We start from the raw sequence: 24,991 nt of genomic DNA, 5'->3' as shown, positions 1-24,991 counted from the left end.
TTGCAAAGGATATGAAGAGTCAATCTGCAGAGGAAGAAATGACAAACAGCCAATAAGTATTTGTAAGGATCCACGCCCCTGTCTGGAAACCAGAAGTATGTGCATTTAAACCACCAGTTCCTTTTTTTTTTTTTTTTTTTTTTTGCCCCCAGATTGGAAAATTATAAGGTTACAAAATTTTATTACAATTTTTTTGTTTATACTACGCTTTTAATTCCTAGAGGTCTATCGTACATTTTGCTAGCTGTTGAGAAAAACATCCCTTCATTGTTTTTGTTTTACCTTGTGTTATCCTCAAAGAAAGGAACCCTTGGTGTCTGATACCCCTGTGCTATTCAGATATCACTGGTCCCACTCCCTTCTCCCTTATTTAGGGAAAAGCAGAAGGCATGCTCTAACTATTTCCATTGCATCTTTTATTTCTGAGTCCAGAGGCTGCTCCATCACTGCTCTCAACAAGAAATACCAGCATCCAGAGCACTTTGTGAATGTAATCTCTTTGCTGAAAATCAGAGGGCCTGTGGTGGAGGAATCAATTCCCATGTCACACAGGCTTGGCCACCTCACCTTCTCTGTCTCCCACGTTTCCGCTTTCCCAGCTATTTTGTCCTCCATCCCTTCCAAAATTCAGCACCCAGCCTCTTGAGGAATGTAATCTAAACCCCATTCCAACTGCTTCTCTTACAGGTTATAACCCTACCAGAACACCTTTCTTGCTTCCCTCTCTACTCCCCACCCCATCCAAAATTTTGGTGCTTATATTTTTTTTCCATTTTATTGCACAGACAATGGAAACTGGGAGATATTTGTGATGAACCGACCAAAAACCCATATATATAGGCATATAGGGGTGTATCTCAACATAGGGATGAAGATATAGATTTGATTAGAAACTTAGCCACTAACTGAGTGTTCTTGGACAGCTTTCTTAACCTTTTTTCTGTCTTGCTTTCTTTGTCTGTAAAATCAGATTGATAGAACTTTCCTTCTGAGGTGGTTGTGGGGAGTAAGTGGGATGATATCTGCAAAATGTGCTAAGTGCTTATTAGCACAGTGTAGGGAGTCAACATAGTCAGGGCCCCTGCAGCCTCCTCAGAATGATCACTCAACATAGACTGCATAGTAGACTTTAGTCATCTTGAATGCCCTCCTGCAGAACTTTAAATAATCATTCTCAAAAAAAAAAAAAAAGAGAGAGAGAGAGAGAGAAAAACTACACCAACACGTAACTGCTGCTATTCAGTAACATTGTATAGCAGCTACCTGAAAAATATGTTGGTGAAGTACATTACTTTTCTTGCAGCAATAGGGCAGCTGTAAATCAGGTCCTAGATCATAAAAACAAAACATTATAGCCTCTTAGAAAATCATTATGAAGCATTATTCTACCTTATCCATTTAGTTACATTTTGGCTCTTTTTGGCTCTTAATAATTAATTAGGTAAGAGACGTGGGATAAAAAGCTGACTTAACTTCTTTCCATTCTTGCAGCTGTGTGCAGTGAAGTTTTATTGGTGCTTTAAAATGTTTCTGGCATTGTCAACCCAGGGGAAAAGTGCACTATCTAAATTGGCAGAAAGTTATTTAAACTTTTCAGCTTTAATTCTTGCTCCCAAGTACTTTTCATTGTAAAAGAAAAGTTCGAAACCAAGGATTAAAACATGAATCTGCTTTCTCCTCTAACAGATTTTGTTAGATAGTGTTGCTGGTTGACTATCTTTCAGTAACAATGCCTTCATGACCCACTTTACTGTGAGTCTGTGTACTCTTCTATCATATGTCTTAATCTGTTTGGGCTTCTGTAGCAAAATACCATAAACTAGATAGTTTATAAACAACAGAAATGTATTTCTTGCAGATCCAGAGGCTGGGAAGGTCAAGATCAAGGCAGATTTGGTGTCTGGTGAGGACCCATTTCCTGATTCATAGATGGTGCCTTCTCACTGCATCCTCACATTGTAGAAGGGACTAGCTAGCTCTCAGTGGTCTCTTTAAAAAGGCACTAATCCCATTCATGAAGCTGCCTTTATCATGATCTCATCACCTTCCAAAGGCCCTACCTCCTAATACCATCTGCTTGGGAATTAGGATTTCAACATATGAATGTTGGGGACACCCAGCCATACAGATCATAGGATCATATCTTCATGAAATGTTTATCTTTTGTTCCAGAAATATTTCAAAAGCTGTCTGTAATATAATTTTGAAGTAATTCTTGTCTAACTTATTCACTTTAATTTTTTGCAATTTTGTAATTTTAATCAAAGCAAATACCCAGGGAATTCAATATACAAGAAAAGTAAATTTTAAGTTGTAGTTAATTTGGGATTTCTTATCATTTGTAAACATCTCAATGGCAAATAATAATGGGAATATAGGAAAAAGGGTACATGGAAACTATTCATGATTACTTGGAGGGAAAAAGTATTGGCCAGAATGGAATATTTTATGGCCATTAAAATGACAAGTGGTGTGAACCATGTCAGAACATGGGGCTAGGTTTTGAGAGTAACATTGAGTAGAAATAGCAAACACTGAAAATTATATCCTAATTAGAACGAGGCAAACCATATTTTAAGTTTATGTTCCACTTAACCGTTCTGTTCCAATTGTTGTTGCTGAATAGATTCATATTCATATATGCATATTCAGCAACAACAATTGTAACAGAACAGTAAGTGGAACATAAACAGTCAATGACTGACACTTTGGAGATTTTTGTTTCTCTAACAGTATTAAATTCTGTAATAAAGTTATTTTAAAACAAAGAAAATGGCCCAAGAGGTGTTGCTGTTTTTTTGTTCAGTGAACAAGCAGAAGGGAGCTGGCTGAGTGATGGGGAGCATGGGCCCTGGCATCAGGGAGACCTGGGTTTGGATCCTAGGCCCACTTTTGGTGCAGACACTTCCATTTCCTTATCTGCAAAATAGGGATAAGACACCAGTTGCACATGGTTGTTGGGGTACTAAACAAGATGGTGGAAGTAAAAGGACTCTTTATGATTATGATATAATTATTACATGTTATTACATACTGATAAACATGCCTTCCATGCAGGTGCCATGCCCTGGAGTGGCATCCAGTGATAGTACTGTAGGGAGAGGGGTGATGGAATCAGAATTTGGGGGGCTTCCTCTCCTTCTAAGACAGGTGTCTCCACTTCTAAGATCATATCCATTGCTGTTACAAGGTGCAGATGCAGTGAATAAATATTTATGGAACTAATGATATTGGGACACCTTCCTATATTTACCTTGCTCTCTATGATACAATTGGATTCACTACTACCAAAATGAACTTACATTGTGGCAATTCACAGCCTTCTCAGTCCTTTATTTGTGAGAAGCAATGAGAAGAAACAAAAAGAAATGAAGTTGCCTTAAATAGGAAAGAAAGAAGAAAAACAAAACAAAACAAAAAAATGGTCTGTGACGTCTGAGATTTGCCCTAGACCTTGTCTCTTGCTTTCTGTAGCTTCGTAATTCACTTAAAATGATTATGCTCCATATTTTTTCTTGAGTTTGATAACCACCAGCTTTGATTTCCTCTGGAATGGTTGGCACCATTAGGTAATGCTTTCTTCTGTTAAATGGTTTTCTTTTCCCTAGCATCCTCTCGATTTCAAGACAATTGGATATAAGTCCAAGATGATATTAAGTTTTGCTAATATTTGACATATATCCTCATTTGCTAATTTGAATTTCTTAGTTTTTATGGCTGTTCACATGCTAGGAAGGTTAGGTTTCAGTATAAACATTGTATTTCCTAAGAACCCTCCATAAACCTCAGGATGGAATTCAGTACCTCCTCTCTACCCTTTGTGGCACCCAAAAATACCTCTTTTACAGCACAAATCACAGTGACCTCTAACTGTCCACCGGTTCAGCTTCCCACTAGCCTGGGAGTTTCCTTAGGATGGGACCATGGCTTTTCACCCTTTATCCTCAGCACTTACTCAGTGCCTGGCACAGTGGTAAATGAGGGATCAAGGCCAGAATGTGCAGAAAATACCAATTAGTGTAGAGTGATCTATGATTTTTCTTTCAAGTCCTGGTAGAACTTCAGTGTAGCAAGGGAAACTTGATGATTCTGGGCTTAAGTTCCTGCCCTGCTATTGACTAGTGACGTAATCCTTGCTAAATCATTTAATACCTGTGCCTTAATGTTCTCCTCTGAGATTGCAGGGTGAAAGGAGGGGGAGTAAGACAAGCCATGAGGTTATGAGCAATAATTTCAAAACTAAGCAACATATAGACAATTTAAATGTGTATGCAGAGAGCTGGGCCAGGACCAGGGAAGCAGTAAGTTCTCTAAAAGAGGGTCAGGCAAATTCTCAGAATCACTCAGCAGCCTGGTGAAAGTGTTCCAAAATGCCATGAAAATGCCCAGAAAATGAATATAATGTACCAGGAGGAGAGTATGATTTTCCTCACATGCTAGGAATCATTTTCCATTGTCTACTGCTTGGAATAAGAATGTTGGGACTCTTGTCCCCTTTGCTGGCTCCTGCTCCTTGGTCTACACCTGAAATGGAGATTTGGTTCATTGGAATTCTGCCTTCCCCCTCTGCAGGATCTCCCTGTCACCTGTGCGTGGTCATGGTCCACCTGCCAACATCACACTGAGGTTTCTCACATTCATTTCTCTAGCCCAGTAAGCATGTTTAAAGTATGTTTCCCAGGCAGTTTAAGGGATCTTAAATATTAATAGAATTTATTTTCTACCTCCCCAAACCTTTTTCTCCCCTTCACATGACAGAAAGTTATACTACCATCCACCCAGTTGGCCTTGCCCTAAACTCTGGGATTACCCCAGACTCCTCCCTCACTCTTAGCTTTCACACTCCATCTGTATCAAATCCTATTGGTTTCTTTTTCTTGAATAACTCCTGTATCTACTCCTCTCCATCCCCACTGCAAGGGCCCTTATTAACTGCTTCCCTGGTCCTGGTCCTTATTACTGCTCTCCTGGACTACTGCTATGTCCTCTTCTATTCTGATCTTCCAGTTTCCAAACTCCCCTGCCCCTCATCTGTGTATCACACTTCCAGAGTGACTTTTCTGAAATCAGGTCAGATCTCCCTTGATTAAAGTCCTTCAGTGACTCCCCATTGCTATAGCATAATATCTGAAGTTCTTATATTGCATATGAGGTCCTCCCCAACCTGACTCTGTTCTTCCTCTCCAGCTTCATAACCTGTGTTCCTGCACCTACAGTCTGTTTGCTTGGTCTCAGGGGCCTCACTCTCATGTTCTTCCATCCCTTTGCTCCCAGGGTTTCTTCCACCCTAATTCCCTTATTACTGGTCTATTTGGTAAGCACTTGCTTATATATATTTTTTTGTCTTTTTTTTTCCTTTTTATGGAGAACGGGGTCTCACCATATTACCCAGGCAGGTCTCGAACTCCTGGGCTCAAGCTATCCTCCCGCCTCTGCCTCCCTGAGAGCTGGTATTACAAGCGTGAGCCACCGCACCTGGCCACACTTGCTTATATTTTAAGATTCATTGCCTTTCAGTACAACTGCCCACCCTCTTCTCCATATGCCTGCTGTATGGTTCACAAATATCCTAACTTGTGTAATATTTTACTTGACTTATTTGTTTACAAAATTCCCTCACTCAAATAGACTAGGAGGCTCTGAAAGAACTATGACTTGTTTTATTCCAGTGTCTGGCACAGAACAAAGCATGCAGGGAGCACTCAATAAATATTGGACGAATGCATGAATAGGTATGGTCTCAAGCTCTATCACTTACTGTGACTTGGACAAATCATTTAGCCCACAGAATAGCACTTCTTTATCTTTAGAAAACAGAGTTTAAAATATCTGTAGCACAGGACTTTGTGGGAATTAACGAAAGCCATTCATTAATTCAACACATAGCTTACAATATGCCATGATGAGAAAAAGCATACGTGGTTCCTGCTGTCATGAAGCATACGATATAGTTAGAGAGAAATTAAAACAATCACAAAAATAAATATAAAATTACAACTGTGATTGCTTCAAAGCAAAGCCATGTGACGCCAAGAGAATCCATGATAGAGGTATTGACCTGGTCAAAGAAGTCAAGGAAGCCTTCCTTCAGGAGATGATGAGTAAGCAAAGATCTGGAGGATGAGAAGGAGCTACTGGGGAAGGGGAAGGGGAAGGGGAAGGAAAGCATTTTTTAGGCAGGGACAGCACATGCAAAAGCTCATTAGAAAACAGCACATCCAGGGAACTTAAAGCAGGACAGTGTGCCTTGGATGCAGGGAACAAGAGTGAATGTGGTACAAAAAGAAGCTAAAGAGACACATAGAGGCTGCATCATGCCACCCTGGATTGGCACAGGAGAGACACAAAGTAAATATCAGAGTGTTTGTGTGTGGGGGGTTGTTTTTTGTTGTTGTTGTTTGTTTGTTTGTTTTGTCTTGACTTGCCTCTGTTTTTGATTTCTGAAGACTTCGATAGAAAATGGAGGGAAAAAGGTGATTATGTTTTGCTGGAAATACAGTGTCAATCTCATGAAACACCCACACCTTCCCCAAGAAAGGAGGAACATCCCTTTGGTCCTAAGGAACTCCTGAAAAAAGGGAGAAAAAGGGCTGGGATTCAGGGCCCAGCATTAAAACTTCCTTTAGCTGAACTGAAGAAGACATCATAAACTTCCAGTTTACTCTAGAAAGAGATTGTTTGGAAGGAGTGCCACCAAGTCAATGTCCAAAGGGAAAAAGGGACCATCAGTAGGTACCAGTCATGATAGAAAGGCATTTAGACAGGAAAGCCACAAGGTCAGCACACACTTAAAAAGATACATTGCTAAAATGGTATATGTGTAGCCTTGTTGCATCTTTAGTGAATATAATGTGGTCTATTTCCAATTGATGAGTAACTATTATTGAGAGAAGAGGAAGTGTGGAGGGGTACAAAGTCTGTGGGCGAAGAAGAAAGACAATCAAACACAAAAGCAAGCAGACTCCCAGGGATTTTAGAATATGCTTCTAAACCAAGAGAAGATGATGAATCATCATGCCTATGATGATGGTGTGCACCATTTGCTCTTCTCCAATAACACGGTATCAGACCAAAGACAGTGCAAGGTAGAGAGTCTCATACTCTTCTGCAGTATGGCCAGAATTTTATTACTGAGATTTCCATGCCTGAAGGACCACATCTGCTCATGCTGACATGTTCAGTCTTCCTAGGTAAGAGACATGTCGCTCTGTGATGAACGCTTGCCTGTTGTAGCCTTTCAGTGATGGCAGGTGGATTATTTTTAGTTTAAGTGCTGTAACTCAATAAATAATTTAGAATATCTATGGGAGTTTCAGAGTACCAATTAATCTCACTCATGTCCCTCTGAGTTCTGAGCCAATCCCGTCAGATTGAAGCCTACATTGTTGCTTTATTTCTGGTAAACTGAGTTGGAAAGCCAGCCTGGACTTGTGGTAAAATAGGTTTTTTACGCCTCCTCCCGAAATAAATTTTTCATCTGGTCCCCAGCAGAGCCTCCTACTGGATGAAGGAAAGGAGTGACGTGAAGCTCCAAAGGAGCATCAGAGAGGGTAAGAGGCAGGCCACAGGGAAGACCCCACACAGCACAGGAAGGCTCAGCCTCTTCTGGTTGAGAACAAATGAGATGGAGAGAAGGGCTAAAAATCTCTCACCACTTTCAAGATGAACAAAGTTCCTATTTTTGACTCTCTTAGCCCATTTCATGTTGCTATATTAGAATGCTACAGGTTGGGTAACCTATAAAGAGAAAAATTTATTTTCCATAGTTGTAGAGGCTGGGACGTCCAAGGATGAGGCCTGCACCTGCTGAAGGCTTTGCTGCATCATGGCATGGTGGAAGGCAGAAGGACAAGAGAGCATGAGAGAGCAAGAGAGCAAAATAGGGCCAAAGTTGTTCTTATAGCAAGCCCACTATCACAATAACTAACCCACTTACACTATAACATTAATCCATTCATGAAGGCACGGCCCTCATGACCTAATCCACCTCTTACTAGGCCCCACCTCCCAACAGTGTTGCATTGGGACTTCAGTTTCCAACACATGAACTTTGAGGGACACGTTCAAGGTCCATAGCAATGAACTTTGTCAGGAAGAGGAAGAGAAGACAATGGCTCAGCAACATCGTAATGTTGGCACAGGGTATTTATTCTCAAAGATACAATAGGCTTTTGACTACAGAGCAAAAAGTGATGGAAAATGACTAGGAAAGTGCTAGAAATGCCCTAAACTTGATTATAATATGACATTAATTGAATCATATTTATTTCATTTTTAAATTATTAGATATTATTTATACTGATTTATCTCTGCTACCCTTAATTTAAAACTTCTTATTCCTGGTTGTGAGAGGAACAGTTCAGACTTCAAATGGCTTCTCTTCTTTATTTCAGTTAATAGAGACAACTTTCTGCTGTATGAAAGAGTGATCTTTTTAACAAATCCGATGACCAGTCCACAATTGTTATTGCTTCTCTGCAGAATGTATTAAAATGTACATGGAATAGAAGATGTACTTGTAAAATATAGAGTACAGAGTGTTTTATTTTTGGTCTGGAGATGTATCATCTTATTTTTCAGTTCAATTTCTGTTACTGTGTGATCTTACTCTCACTATGCGTCAATTTTCTCTTCTGTTAAATGGAAATAATTAATAGTACCTGACTCATGGGGTCGTTATAAGGATTGAGTGAGCTGATACTTGTAGAGGATTTAAACAGTATATGACATATGGCAAGCAGTTTATAAGTATTAACTATCACCACCATTATGCAGTGAAGAAAGCTTCCGGGAAAGATGCATCATGTTCAGAATGCTGGCGCAGGATTTGTGTAAGCTACAGTAATTCTAGCTGCTACAAAAAGGTCAAAAATGTATAATTCTTCAATTAGAATACAGGCTTATTTCTTACTCTCACATAAAGTCTAGAATTTGTGTTCCTAATTAGCAGGCAGCTGGCCTCAAAAGGTGATTCAGGGACCCAGGGCCCTTTCATATTTGGGTTCTAATACTGTCTGTAATATGAGATTTTCAAGGTTTTATGGGACAGTGACATTCAGCCAGTAGACAGAAGATGAGAAGTGTCTGAGATACTGCCCTCTTAACTCAGTCTTGACGTGGCACTCATCACCTTTACAAGAGCAGTTCTCATGGCCCCACCTAAGAAGAGAGCTGGGAAATGTACTCCCTGGCTGGAGAACTACATCCCGACTGTACCTTATAATATGGCAGAGTGGCATGAATAGGTGGCTAGGTAGCCATCTCTGCCATAGATGTGAAGGAGGTTTCTGTCTGTTATTGCAACAGTTTTCCCCTGAAATGTTAATCCAGTCAAGCGTTGTAGAAGTGGTTACTTGGATGTTTTTGCCTCTTCACTTAATGAGAAAAAGATAGTACTTTAATCATCAAGAAATTGTTCAGAAGAGTGACTTCTGATCATGTGGTCTCCTGGGGAGATATTTATGAGCTGGCTGTTGGCTGATTTTACCATACCACTCCTCAGTATCAACTGTAGTCGTGGTGACTTATTGTGACTAGATTTATCCACATTGATAATGGCTTATTTAGAAAGGAACATTAAGAATACACATATAAATATGAGATTCCAAATGAAAATTACTTATATTTCGTTGGCTTCATGTGCTTTTATTTAAGGCTTTTAGGGAGGAGAAAGCAAAGTAAAGAACTGGACTACTTTGAACTGATTTTGATCAGTGTGGAGTGAAATTGCCAAGTAGCTTTCAGTCATATTTTTGGCCTGCATTATTTGCCTAATTACTTCAGCTCTCAATTTTGCCCATGTTGACACAGCTAGAACAGCAGGCAACACAACTGAAACTGCGGAGGTTGAAAGAAACCAACCCTTCAGAGCCAAATTATAATAATCTATACAGTGTTATGTAGATTATAAATCATCTTTACACTTTAATTCAGAGTCGAGTCCACATTCTTAAAAGTGGAATGCAGAATGTTTTAGGGGAAAACTTCAGCATGTTAAACAGTCAGTTTACTAAGAGACTCACATTCTTTGTCATAGAAAAATAAAGAGCTGTGCCATTATTAACTCAGCAGTTGCATTATGTTTTAATTCTGCTACTTAAAGCATCTCTTTCATGTAAGTGGAACTGTCAGTTCACTATAGACACTATTTACCATAATGTGGATACTTGCCCAAATTTGTAAATCTGGCATTCTGTTTCACAAATGTGGATGCAGCTTTATCCTAGTTTTTCAGTACTGGATAAATAATAAACTCTATTCACATGAAAGACAGAAAAGAAGGCATATATGAATGAAATGTCCAGATAATCTAAAATCTTCATTTTAGTCACTATGTTTCCCTTTCTGAAAGGGTCAAAAATGAAGAGGATGGGTTGAATATTTATTTCTTTTTCTGTCTCGTGCCTTTTTCTTTAATCTTCTCTTGTTTAAGATAATTAATGAGATCGTAAAAACCAGGGTAGAAGAAAGACAGTAAGCTTTTAAAAAGCCAAAATAAATCAGCTCTTGAATAATTGAAAAGAGGTGTGTACCCCATACACTTTTAACATCGTGCTCTTGCCCCCATTAAATCTCAGATACAGGGTTATAAGTTGGTAACTCAGGTGGGGAAACTGTCTTTAGGAGATTCTTAACTTGATGGAAAGACTGTATCTGATTCTCAATTATGGAAAATTGAGCTTTCAGAAGATCCTTAAAGGCTTAATGGAAATTAGAGTATTTGTCATCTGTAAATAAATATTGCTGTGGTTAAAAATAAGTTCTGTCTTTTTTGTGCTGATTTATTTATCAGAAACTAACTTTTTAAAGGCATCAGAAGATATATAATAGACATAAAATACTTCTTCATTTATTCTTGGAACCACAACACTGAATTACATGACATAGTACTATCTTCAGTTTTTTCCTTATTAGACTTAATAAGATAGTGTTTTCACTATAATGAGAAATAAATGATGAGAATTTTTTTTCTAATGTAACTAACTGGGCATGGTGATACTTCATAACTGATGAGTTTGAATAGCCTTTGAAAATGACTCATAGATTTAGATTTTACTGTCTTTGGGGTTGTTTGATAAGAAGCTACTTCAAATAAAATGTTTAATGAAGTACTTTAAGATAAGGAATTATATCCTTAATTAACAAGTTTGCCATTATATTAATTTATAGCAAACCATCTGAAATTAATTGCTCTGCAGTTTTACTGTAGCTTTATTCATTAGAAACAGAATGCAGCATAAGCTGGGCATAATTTGAACCTCATCTAAGAGAATGCAAAGAATAGTGGACAGAAGGATTGCGTTATAAGGCTGGGCCATTTACTGGACTTCGTTCACAGGGATTAGAGACATAGCTACAGGATTTTATAAGTATTACATAATTTAATTTTTTCTAACCTCTAAATTTCCCACCTCTAAAATGGTCAAAAAAAAAAAAAAAAAAAACCCAGTCCTTTTTTGAGTAGTCATGATTTTATTAATGGGTTGCCTAAGGTATTTTAGATGCTGAACAATGAAGGACAAAGACTATGAGCCTCATTCATCTTGGGGGATGAGTGTTTTCTACAGCCCAGGCTCTCCCTATATCAGAAAAGCAGTACCCTAAAAGATGTGCATCATAGTTTTATGATTTAGCATTATTTTAGCTAAGGAATCAGCCAGGAGCAATGATTTCCTTTTGCTGTATTTCCATTGTTTTTTTTTGTTTGTTTGTTTGTTTGTTTTATTTTTGTTTTTTAATATTGGGGAGAAAGAGGAAGGAATTGGGCTGTCACATAACTTAATCTGGAAAGATATAAACAACAGTTTATATCTTTCGCTTCCTTCTTTTGCTTCCTCTGTAGCACTCAAATTACCTAATAGCATGCTGAGCACACTAAAGGCAGTTAAATGTACTTGCACATGCACTGAACAATGGAATTGGAATATAATTAGAACATTTGTAAAGAAAAGTGACTAAGAAGTAGAAAAAAAATCTATGGGAGATAACATAATACATTCAAATTTAAAATCATTTCAGGATCTTTCTAAAAGATGTTTGAACAACAGGTTGATTAATATCCTTTTGTTTTTTAAAAGCCAATTGCATTATATAAAAACAAACAGATGTTTAAAATATTGTGTAGACAGAACACCAATTGATTAACTACAAATTTTATTTTTCAGTTAGTAGCATGTATTCTCAGTCTTCAGATATAAAAATTCATTTCAGTGCTATGGTCTTCAAATGTTCTATTTGTTCAGCTTTTATTAACTTTTTTAGTGTACATATTATCAGAAGTAATTACAAAAGACACGCAATAAATAATGAATAGTATAGTGGAGTCTAAAATAAAATGGTTATTTGACAATTTAAATGCAGACATTTCTTCTTACCGTGTATCTGATTGTCTAATAACTTTTAAAAGCACAATGCAAAATGGCATGAATCCATACATGAGTAATTCTTCTGGGAATGCTGTCTCATATCCACAGGAAGCATAATTGGGATGACATAAAAGCCTTCTATTTACTGATGAGGATACTTGAACATGAAGCACTTCTGTGAGATTTTCACCATATGGGAGAAGTTACTCCATTCCACAGCTTATTTGAAATTTATGGTGGGTACATTCTCAGTGAAAGAATATCTTTATGACTTCCAGCAGCCATTTGGCATTTATTATGAAGTATTTTCATGGCTGAAGATATAGTTTTCTGTTGCTAATATGCCTCACACATTGCCATGTGTATGTGGGATGTGGGAGTTTAATAAATACTATTTGATGATAAGACTTAATTTAGGCATGGCATTTTATGAAAGCTTGTGATTCACATGCCTCTGTGGTGCTCACAGATGCACTTGAGTTTTGGTTTTGTAAAAGTTAAGAAGCCAAGTTGACACCTTAAAAAGCAACGCCTGCACTTCCTGCACACATTTCAGACTGATGGGTTTACCAGCAACTCTGCTTATTCTTAGCCAACCCATTGGGTTAGCAGTCTGCTGATGACCCCTGTTGAGGCCTGAGGTTTCATTTGATTCCATGGCCACAGGTAGCTTCTTGGTCTGATCCAACTGTTTTGCAAATATGAGACCAAAATGTCCACTGGGAGTGAAAATATGAATGGGCCCTCACAAATCCATCATGGCTACAGAGAGATAATACAGATCATGTTGATGAGGGACAACTTTGATATAGAAAGGAAAGCTCATGCCATTTCAGAATTTTTTTTTTTTTTTTTGAGACAGAGTCTCACTCTGTCGTGCAGTGGTACGATCTCGGCTCACTGCAACCTCCGCCTCTTGGGTTCAAGCAATTCTCTGCCTCAGCTTCATGAATAGCTGGGATTGAGATGCCAGCTGCCATGCCCAGCTAATTTTTTTGTATTTTTAGTAGAGATGGGGTTTCACCATCTTGACCAGGTTGGTATTGAACTCCTGACCTCGTCGTGATCCACCCACCTTGGCCTCCCAAAGTGCTGGGATTACAGGCATAAGCCACTGCGCCCAGCCAACAGAATTCTTAAATAAAGTATTTAAGGTTAGTAAAGCCTTCAGGGAAATGAGCCTGGTTTGAAAATCTAAATCTTTATTTTCATTTTTGAATACCTGTAATTAATTTGATCAATATCAATTCTAATGAATTTCTGGGTTTTGAAAATAATGCAAAAATACATACACACATAAATACATATATAAAGCTTTACCATAACATTAAGGTTCTTAATGATAAATTCTGGGAAAGAACCACAGAAATGAGTAGAGTTCTGAGAATACTGAACTCGCCTTACTGCAAATCTGATGCATTTCCAAAGTCCAGACTTCTAAACAAAATGAAATCATGCATTCGTCTTTGAAATCCTAAGTTCTATGTCCTTTTTTTTTTTTTTTTTTTTTTTTTTTTTGAGACAGAGTTTCGCTCTCATTCCCCGGACTGGGGTGCAATGGCACAATCTCGGCTCACTGCAACCTCCACCTCCCAGGTTCAAGCAATTCTCCTGCTTCAGCCTCCTGGGTAGCTAGGATTACAAGCGTGCGCCACTATGCCCAACTAATTTTTGTAGTTTTAGTAGTTATGGGGTTTCGCCATGTTGACCAGGCTGGTCTTGAACTCCTGGTCTCAGGTCATCTGCCCACCTCGGCCTCCCAAAGTGCTGGGATTACAGGCATGAGCCACCACGCCTGGCCCCCAAAGTTCTATGTTCTTTTGGCTTTGGGTTTATTTATTTTATTACGTTCCCATATGTAGTGTCAACTATACCTGACATTTTTCTTAAGAGTCAGACTTCCTATGGCTTTGCTCATTCCATGGTCTCTGCCTGGGAAAGGTAGGGTTCCTTATCTCCTTTTGCCATTCAATCCACCCATAAAACACTAGTTCCTCTGGGAGATTCTTCCTTGTCCCACAAGTAAGAAAAGACACTCTCTCCCGTGTGTTCTCACAGCACTTTCTCCTTCCTGTATCTTCCGTTCATTGTCTTTCATCACAGCTGTCGACAATGTACTGTAAACTCCTGGAGGGCAGCACACTGCCTTACTCACCTTGCAATCAAGGTGAACTGATGTTATCAGGACTTAGGTAGACTGTTGTGTGATAAATACCCTTTTATCTTAATTCTATTTCAGTTTACTCTTAATGCAAAACAAAGTCTACATGGCAGGTCTTATAAGACTGTATTTTAGTTTTCTATACTTTCTCAGATTCTTCTGCCATGGGTCTGGTTTTACAGGGGGCAGCGTTTGCTCCTTCAGGGTTTCCAACACGGTTCTCAGGATTTATTCTGGAATTCTAGAGGCAAAACAACTCATTGCTGGGGAAAGTATCCATGAAAAATTTATGTCATTTATAATGAGGCTTAGTGGTAAATGTTTTTATATTCATATTGTGTAGCTAGTACTTTAAGCCTCAGAAATGCTTGCTATGCATTGATACTTTATTCAGGTGCCAAACCAAAAAGTATCTTTCTCAAAGTGCGTACGCTAATAGTATTTTGAAAAACACCCTAACATAAATTGCAGTGCAGAATGACATGACCTCATGTAAAAGACTTTCTGACTATCATCACTTTTCATTTAACATTTACTAGATGCCCTAGAGAGAAATTTCATTCTTTTTAGTAATGAACACTTTAAAAAAAAATCAAGCAGTATTACATAATGATTAAGACCAACTGCTTTAGAATTCAATGACCTAGTCTTGAATTCTTCTTCAGCTACTTATAGGGTGACTAACTCATCCTAGTTTGTCCAGGACACTCCCAGTTTAAACACTGAAGGTCCCACATCCTACAGAATCCTTTGGTCCTGGGCAACCTGAGGTGATTGGTCACCTTAGAAAGGTAATACCTTGCTCAAGTCACTGACTTTTCCCTAATTCTCAACTTCCTCAACTACAAAATGGAAATAATATTGCCTGTCTCATAGCGTTGTTTTAAAGCTTAAATGAGTTAATTCATGTACAGCTATTATCAGAGTGCTTAGCATATAGAAACGTTAAATAAATGTAGCTATTGTCATCCTTATTATTAGCCAGTAGAATTTTTTTTAACAGCGAGATATGTGGAGTTAAATGAAAGGAAAAGAACAGAGCCGTATTAGCATGTTAGTGGAAAGATTCTAATAAGGTTATCCCAGGGCTAAGCCTCCCCTCTTTCCATCCCTGAGTCATTAATAAGGTAGAAACTGGAGTGGGGAGTGGAGGTGCAGAGGATGTTTAGCCTTCTACACACAATCCAGAGCTCTGTGGTAGCAACGACCAGATCAAGAGCCAGGATGCATTCAACGTTCTAGGGGCAGAGTCACACCCCAGTTACCTCCAGTTGCCTGGCCCAAACAAGGGCAAGAAAGAGTATCTAAATCCTGATTTCAGTCACTGGATCATTACCACATCCTTAGAAGAGCTGTCTTAAAAGGTAACAAACTCCTGTCTTTGTGTTGCCAAAGAAAAGTCTATAACCAGGTAATGTCATTTATAGGGAATTTATCTTAAACATTTGTCAAGTTGTTCTTTGTAAATGTGGTCACTCAATAAAATGTATTGAACTCTTATTATAAGTGCTGGGTACTGTGCTAGGAATACAGAGATAACAGGACCATTCTTTCCCTCGAGTATCTCCCAGTCTCAATCATATCAATTAGTAAATAAGTGGAGATTCTAAAGTAGACATTTGGTAATACCATAAGAATTATGAAGACAAGCCGAACCTAATAACAATATAACAAACTTGATAGTTTTCAGTGTTGTTATTTAACTTCATCCATCTAATATATCAGTAGTCACTGACAGATAGTGTGACTATAATGCAAGGTAAACCACTGTTCAGTAAGATTGTCACTGGCTGGTTAACTGAAATATGTAGCTTTTCACATAAAGGCAACAGCTGTGGCAGGTGCAGAGCGATCAGATACTATGCTAGGGCTTTTATGCAAGTGTATAATATTTGCACTCAGGCCCATAGCAAAGGTAAGAAGAACAAAACAATGAAAACATAGGAAAAGAGAAAGAACTAAAGGAAGGCACCATAGGGAAATTTTAAATGTTGCATATTCTCTCTTTTTATCCTTTAGGTCTCAGTTTAAATGTCACCTCCTTATAGAGGCCTGAGCATCTTATCTAAAGTAACCCACCCCTCTCCACTGATAACTTTTTATTCTTTCTACTGTCTACTTGTTTCCTTCAATCACTTGTAATTCCCAGTCGTTTTATTTGCATGCTGTATTGGTTAGGCTAAGCTGCCATAACAAAGAAGTACAAAAATAGAATGGCTCAAGCAAGTAAAAGTGTCTCTCTGATTTATCAGTCCAGAGGTAGGTGAGTGGTCACGTAAGTGTCTGTACCAGGAGATCATTCAGGGCTCCATATTCCTTCTACTTAACACCCCTTTGGGTATTGCCTTCATCTGCATTGTCAGAACTGGTTCAACAAGACCATGTTCACAGTTTAGCCCATGGGGAGGGTAAAGAAAGAGGGAAGGGCAACCAGTTTCTTCTTTAAGCATGTGATCCAGAAGCAACACATATTGCTTTGATTCAAAACACAGTCACATGTCCACACCTAGGAGGAAGTTGGGAAGCATAGTCTTCAGCTGGCTGGCCATGTGCTAAAATTCCTTGGCAGGAAAGGTGGCAAGGGTGGGGAGAGGACTTAGTAAAGGGAAGAAAGGCAGGAGAGACACTAGGGGACAATTTAGCAGGCTCTGCTATGCCTGCATAATTATGTTTTTGGTTTTGTTGTTGTTGTTGTTGCTGTTGTTTGGTTCTGTCCTCCATGGGACTGGAGACTATCTGTTTCATTCCTTGTTAAATCCCCAGAAACTAGAATAAGTACCTACCACATAGTAGGTGCTCAGTGCCTACTGATATACTGGGATGAATGGAGTTAAATAACTAAATACTGACACTATCAAGTTTGTTTTATCATTATTATATTTGTCTTGTCTTCACAATTCTCATAATGTTACCAAATATCCACTTTAGGATTTCCACTTATTTACTTATTGGCATGACTGAGACTTTAAGCACCTAGCATGGTGACTGGCACATAGCAGGTATTCAACACTCTTTCCTTCCATTTCTTCTAGTCCGGAAGAAAAGATCCACATACAGGATATAAAAATATGATAAGAAATAATATTGAAACTGTTGTCTTGCCATTCAAGGAAGAAATCTGAAGCATTATCACTTAAAAATACTCTTAAACCTTATCATGGGGTCATCTGATAAACAACAACCAGCATCTAGGAGACAACTGGATAGCTCTGTTTGAACCTCTAGTTTCTTCCCCAAGTATAAGAGCAGCTACCTTACCAGCTTACAGTTAAGTAGAAAATAATATGTTGAACAATACATATGAGTTTGGGGCAGAAATAATAAAAACAAAGGTAAAATAGAAAGTATTCCTTGACTCTGGCCTGTTTCTACACACTTAGGACAGGAAAATTTGATCCTCTGTTTTCTGTCCAGCTGCTCTTTTCAATAAGCATTTATTTTGAAAACTACTTTGTGTCGAGGTGCAGATTAAATTCTAGGTAATTGTTAATGAATTTTTTTTTTTTTTTTTTTTTAATGGAGTCTCACTCTGTCACCCAGGCTGGAGTGCATTGGCATGATCTCTGCTCACTGCAACCTCCACCTCCCTGGTTCAAGCAATACTCCTGCCTCAGCCTCCCAAGTAGTTGGGACTACAGGTGTGTACCACTAAGCCCAGCTAATTTTTGTATTTTTAGTAGAGATGGGATTTCACCATATTGGCCAGGCTCATCTCGAACTCCTGACCTCGGGTGATCCACCCTCCTAGGCCTCCCAAAGAGCTGGGATTACAGGCATGAGCCACCCATGCCCAGCCGAGTTTTTTTTTTTTTTTTTTTAAAGCATCAAATGCAACTGACTTTTGTTTGTGGCCCAATCTGTTCATTCAGTCCTTAACTAGTACAAAGCACAATCTTTAGGAGTCATGATTAGAGGACGCCAAACACCAGATGTTGGAGATAATGTCTTACAGATTATTTTTAGGCGTTTAAAAAAAAAAAAAAAAAACAAACCATGAGCATTTAATACTTATACTGAATTATTGACATAGTAATTGGTTGCTGGTTCTTTTCCAGAACACATTTGGTTTTGGCTTCTGTTTACATTTTATAAAATCTTACAGAACAAAGAAATGCAGTATCTTTTGCAAGCTCTTATTTATTTATGGTTTTACCTAGACCATTTTAACTCACATACTAGCTTGTTTTGATGTCTATTTTGCCTTCAAACATGACAGATTCATGTCAGACTACTCAAAAAGGATGACTGTAAGCTAGTATCCAAAATTTAGATGGAATATATAGAAATCCAAATAACTATCTGAATTTGTTGGCTGAACATCAAAGCATCAACACTTCTGTCCATGGAAATTCATGACCTATTCTTTAGCCTGTATAAATTCTCCACATCCTTCAAGATGGAGAGGTCTCTTAAATCTCTTCAGGTCTGTGAAACTTCCCTAACCAGGCACTTCTGCAGTAAAAGGACTTTTGTTTGAATTCATCTTTTCCAGGCTCTTTAAAGGTGACCCTGTTGGGGAGCCTAGAGCTCCAGGCTATACTTAAACGCACTATTTTTTTCATAGTATCTACTTGAAGCTCTTTTTATCTTAGTCTTTGCATTATTGAATCCTACTCCTTCTTTGTTTTTTTTTTTTCTCCTAGTTCTTCCAGTTTAACACAAAGAACAGCATTTTACAAGGCAACTTTAAAATAATGCAAAGTAAAAAATGAAGTAAAAGACATTTTAAAATATTTTACATCTCTGGACTTCAATGATCTTATCAAAAAATCATGTACTCAAAAGATACTCATTGCAGCAGTGTTTAGAATAGCAAAAGAATTGCTGACAACATAAAGAGGAATGCTTAAATGAATTGTAGAACATTCATTTCATGGAATACTGACTTTTAAAAATATAAGGTAGATCTTTGTCTACTGAAATGTAAGTATGGCCCTGGTACAGTGTAGGAGGTAGAAAGCAAATGTTGAAGATAATTATCCCATTCATATAAAAGATAATAAAATGTCTAAAACTCTCCAAATAATATCTGTTGTGGTTTCTGAGGAATAGGGGTAGAAACAGGGAATTTTTCTCTTAAACTTATATACTTCTATTTTTAAAAAAATGTTGTAGTGATTATTTGTAATGTTTAAAACTTCACAAATGCATTTGGTGTAACCCCCGAACCTGAATGCTACCATTTTGGAAAGTCATTATTGGACTACTTGTTCCCAGTCACCTCTATGCTCTAAAACAGTCACTGGATCCTTGTTTCCCACAATTTTCTAATACCCTCACAGTGACTTCATAACCCTCACCACTCCCTCTGGCCTGAGTTACTATGGCTCCCTCAGCTCTCATATTTGTGTAGGAATTCCTTCCCACTCATTACTTCACCTTTGGTTTTGCTATTAGTTCTGCCCCTAAAATGGCTTCCTGCTATTTCCCTCTGCCTGTCAAAAATCATATGTATTTTCAAGGCCCCAATGCAAGTCTCACTTTTCTCACAAGAGCAAACCAAATTCCTAAAAACAATGTATTTTTCTTTTTATCATCACCTAGGTAGGTTGCACCAGGAGAATGTAGTATTTTAACCATTCCTTAGAATGTACAGTTGATTAAAATTTTGTGTTAATGTCACAAATTGTGCATCTTTTAAATTTATTGCTTATAATGTATTGCCCTTTTTCTTCCTGGAGATAAAAGAAAAGAGAGAAGAAACTAAATCTTGATGTAGTTTCCTGACTGAGCATTCAGAGTCACTTGGATCAATATTCCCAAACTCTGGCTCATCAACAGCTGAATTATTGTCTTGCTTTAAACACAGAGTTTACCTCGGCTTATAGATCAGATAGCTCAGAGGAGCAAAATGAATGCTGCTATTGATAAAGGACATTAATCTTTCTTGTCATTTTCGTTGATTAGTATGGCTACCTCTGGGGCACGTCTTCTGTACACTCAGTATAATAACTTCTATGCTATATTCTGATTTTGAGTACACGGGGAGAGAGAGAGAGTTAAAGTCAAAGGGTTTGCCTTTGAGTCTACCAAGTGGTATGTCCTGAATTCCAGGTTTATGCTATTTGTCCCAAGATGTCATTCACATTTTCTATTTTTATAAATTACATTCCAACATGACATTATGTTTGTAATGAGGAATGCTCAAAATACAAAAGTAAATTTCAAATGTCTCATGACCAGCAGAACATGTGAGTTAGATTTTGAAAACTTGAACAAGAAGGCAAGGCATACTCTGTTTAAAGGCAAAATAGTGGCTAATGATAATTACATTTCAAAATAAAAACATTGTCCTTTGCACAAGTACCTCAAAAAGGTGTTAAGCCCATGAGTTTTTGAACTCAGAAAAATATGTTTTACATACACTTTCTTGACACAATCCTTAACAAATTTTATAAGAAATGAATATTGATCAGCTATTGAATTAACTTGAGCAGAGATTCTTTCTACTTTACTGCTTCATTAGTTGTGATGTGACGGCAAATTCAGATCCATCTAGTTTAGCTTGAGAAGCCTGCCACAAACCATCCAATCTCCTTTAATCATCACAACAATTCCAAGAATAGTGCGGATAGCATCAGCGTTGGAGTCATATTGCCCTAAATCTGAGTTCTGCTTCTGCCGCTTCTGGCTGTCTTCCTAATAACAAGTTCGTTAACCTCTCTAAGCTTCAGTTTCTTCATCAGTAGTATGGGTGTGGTTAAACAAAAGGTCTTATAGACTGTTAAAACATGAAATGAGATCATGTATTTAATGCTGTCATTTAGCACATAGTGAGCATATATTTTAAATGTTAGTTGTTGTTGTTATCCTCCTTTTGCAAGTGGGGACATCGGGCCTTCCTATAAGTTTAATGACTTATTAAAGGTCAGTGATTTGATGGGGATGTCCAACCCCAGACCAGTAATTCGATGGGGATGTCCAACTCCAGGACTCTGATGCCTGTGATTTTTCTACAATGGAATGCTGTAACCATAAAGCATACCACACCATACACCATGCTATGCCCTGCTGCATCATCCCATGCTCCTTGTCATGTCATGCCACAGCACAGCACACACACCCTACTGCCTACCATGTCATGCCACACCACAGCATGCCACACCACACCACATACCACATACCACATCACACCACATTGTCTGCCATGTCATGTTCCTAACAGCATTACCCCTTTAGTAATCATCCTCATTTGCTTGCTCTATGTGCTTCCCAAAGGATACCACTTTCCATGATATTGCTTTAGATCCCAGAGACCTATGTTCAATTCCCAGCACTGGCACAAAATCCAAGGCTTTCAGCAGAGGATGCAGGCCTCTGGCACAAGTCTGTGACCACCAGAGGAAGGGCACCTTTCTTTTTTACCAAGACATGGCATGGGCTGGCTGTACCCCTACAAGGGATGGTCCTGTGCTGTGTGGCCCTGGATTTCCCTTAATAAAACACATTCTATTGAGAAACCCCAACTCTGGCTTTAGCTTGATCTGTGGATTATTCCAGACTGTGGTAGATTCCCTTTCTAGGGTCTTCTTCAGTCTGTTTTCAATGGTAGATGTATTAGTCTGTTCTCATGCTGCTAATAGAGATATACCTGAGACTTGGTAATTTATAAAGGAAAGAGATTTAACTGACTCATAGTTACACATGGCTGGAGAGGCCTCACAATCATAGCAGAAGGCGAATGAGAAGCAAAGTCCCATCTTACATGGTGGCAGGCAAGAGAAGGACTGAGCAAAATGGGGAAAGCCCCTTATAAAAACCATCAGATCTCATGAGACTTATTCACTACCATGAGAACAGTATGGGGGAAACTGCCCCCATGATTTAATTATCTCCACCTGGCCCTGCCCTTGACACATAGGGATTGTTACAATTCAAGGTGAGATTTGGGTGGGGACACAGCCAAACCGTATGAGGGTCTAAGACAATTAGCATGAAAATTCTTTGCTTCTGACTTTAATGTCTTTCAAATTTATGAGATACACCCAGTGCAGTGGCTAAAAGTGCATTTTGAAATGATGCAGTTGTTTAAAAACACTGACAACTTATGTACTGGCATGTTTTAGTTGGCCACAAATGCAACATAGCTAATAGTGTGGGCAGTGGCTATAAAAATCTGTGAATAAAAATAGGAAATTTAAGTCAAGGGACTCAACACTAGGAGAGGAAATAGTCTCACTGCCCCTCTGTATCATTATTGTCCCTCTGAATCATTCGGTATCATTAGGTCCAGGTCATATTTTAGAGGGACCAGGATGAACTACCGTGTATTCTCTGGTTGGAACTAGCACGATGAGTCTGGAAACATATTCACTGATTTGTTCCATAAGTACTTACCAAACAAAAATCTAGATGTCAGGGGTGTGCCTAGCACCAGGGAAAAGTGAAGCACATGGTTCAGCTCATGTTTCTTATGAGCTCACAGTGCAGGGAAAACAAAACATGTGAAGAAGAGGATGAAGAAGGTTCTAATCTGAATGTTGAGAACCTAAGACAGGCCATAGCTGTCTTCAAATGTTTGAAACTCTGTCATGTGGAAGAAGGAAGCTGGGCTGGAGGTTCCCATCATAATTTGTGCAACACTCATACTATCATCCTGTATTGTTTTCTTTTTCTTTGTTTTTAAATGAAATTAAAGTTTTAAAGAGTAATACATTGATTTGGTTGAAAAGGGAAAATAATTTTTAAAAAGAAGTGTACACAGTGAGAAAATCTCCCTTCCACTTCCGGTCTCCTATCCCACCTCCATGGTGAATAATTGGTTTCTTGTGTATTCTCTCAAGTGTTTTCTTTGTGCAGATATGAACAAATACAAACATATATTCTTATTCCTCTTTTTCTTACATGAGAGTTAGTATTCTATATATCTGCATCTAGATATCTATAACTATAAATCTATACACACATATTCTGCAACTCACTTTTTCACTTAATATTTATCTAGAAATCTTCAATACATGGAGATTGTCTTCACTCTTGTACAGCTACACAGTGTTCTATGTATAGAAATACATTGTTTAGCTAGGCTTTGTTGATGGATATTTGATTCCAATTTTTTTTCAACTTACGCTACAACATACGACCTTTTATGTATTCATTTTGTACATGGGCAAATGTGTCTATGGACTAATTCCTGTAAGAAGGTTGCTGGTTCCAAGAGCAAATACATTTGTAATCTGGATAGGAATTCCCAAATTGCATCCCATTGGGGTTATGGTGTATTGTACTCCTCCCAGCCTCCTCCTAATATGAGAATGCCTGTTGCCCTCCAACCTCACTAAAGAGTGTGTTGCCAAACTTCTTTGAATTTTTTCCAAACTGATAAGGAAGAAATGTCATTTCAGGGATTTTTCAATTTGCATTTTTATGTTCAGGGTCATACATCTTTTTCCCTGCAAAGTGTTTGTTTATATCCTCTATATATTTTTTTTCCTGCCACAATATTTTTAATTACGTACAAAGGTCTGATATGGCACCCAGGGACCCATTTCACCCACTGCTCTGTTTGGCCGCCAGTCTTTTGTCTCTCTCTTCAGCAATGGTGAGGCGGATACCCTTTCCTCGGGGAAGAGAAATCCATGGTTTGTTGCCCTTGCCAATAACAAAAATGTTGGAAAGTTGAGTGGCAAAGCTGTTGCCATTGGCATCTTTCACGTGAACCACGTCAAAAGATCCAGGATGCCTCTCTCTGTTGGTGAGCACACCAATTCTTCCCAGGTTAGCACCTCCGGTCACCATACACAGGTTACCAGTGTCGAACTTGATGAAATCAGTGATCTTGCCAGTCTCCAAATCAATCTGAATGGTATCATTCACCTTGATGAGGGGATCGGGGTAGCGGATGGTGCGGGCATCATGAGTCACCAGATGAGGGATTCCTTTTGTGCCCACAAAGATCTTTCTCACTTTGCATAACTTGTACTTGGCCTCCTCAGGTGTAATACGATGTACAGCAAAGCGACCCTTGGTGTCATAGATCAGACGGAAATTCTCTCCCGTCTTGTCAATGCTGATGACATCCATGATGAATCCAGCAGGGTAGGTTATATCAGTTCGGACCTTGCCATCGATCTTAATGAACCGTTGCATGCAAATCTTCTTTACTTCATCTCCTGTCAGGGCATACTTAAGTCTGTTCCTTAGGAAAATGATGAGGGGGAGACACTCTCTCAACTTGTGGGGACCGGTGGATGGATGAGGAGCAAACACACCAGTCAATTTATCCAGCATCCAATGCTTTGGAGCTGCTACCCGCTTCAGATGCTTCTTGGGACCACGAGCCATGGCTGTGTTAGGCAAGGAAAGAGGACCTCCGTCTTCTGGTGTGCGTAAAAATTGGGCCCCCTCTATTTTTTTTTTTAATGGAGCGATAGTCTTTTTATTCCTGATTTCTAGGAACTCTTTATATATTAGGGGAATTTCCCCTTATGTGCTGTATTGCTTTTTAATTATTTGTTGAGGTGTC

General features: G+C 38.6%; 2 protein-coding genes across 2 annotated transcripts in view; one reads left to right on the top strand and one right to left on the bottom strand.

Annotated features, from left to right (window-relative positions):
* The window catches only part of RTN1 (reticulon 1), a 280,842-nt gene that overhangs the window by 89,486 nt on the left and 166,365 nt on the right, over positions 1 to 24,991 (top strand). The window lies entirely within an intron of this gene.
* LOC102116687 (small ribosomal subunit protein eS4, X isoform-like) lies at positions 23,950 to 24,833 on the bottom strand. The gene has a single exon (XM_005561387.4). It carries the CDS (start codon positions 24,808 to 24,810, stop codon positions 24,016 to 24,018), a length of 795 nt encoding a protein of 264 aa, XP_005561444.3. The 5' UTR covers positions 24,811 to 24,833; the 3' UTR covers positions 23,950 to 24,015.

The sequence above is a fragment of the Macaca fascicularis genome, chromosome 7 (genome assembly GCF_037993035.2).
Source record: "Macaca fascicularis isolate 582-1 chromosome 7, T2T-MFA8v1.1".
Taxonomy (NCBI): Eukaryota; Metazoa; Chordata; class Mammalia; order Primates; family Cercopithecidae; genus Macaca; species Macaca fascicularis.
The sequence above is the reverse complement of the archived record's forward strand: the minus strand, read 5'-3'. Positions and strand labels throughout refer to the sequence as shown.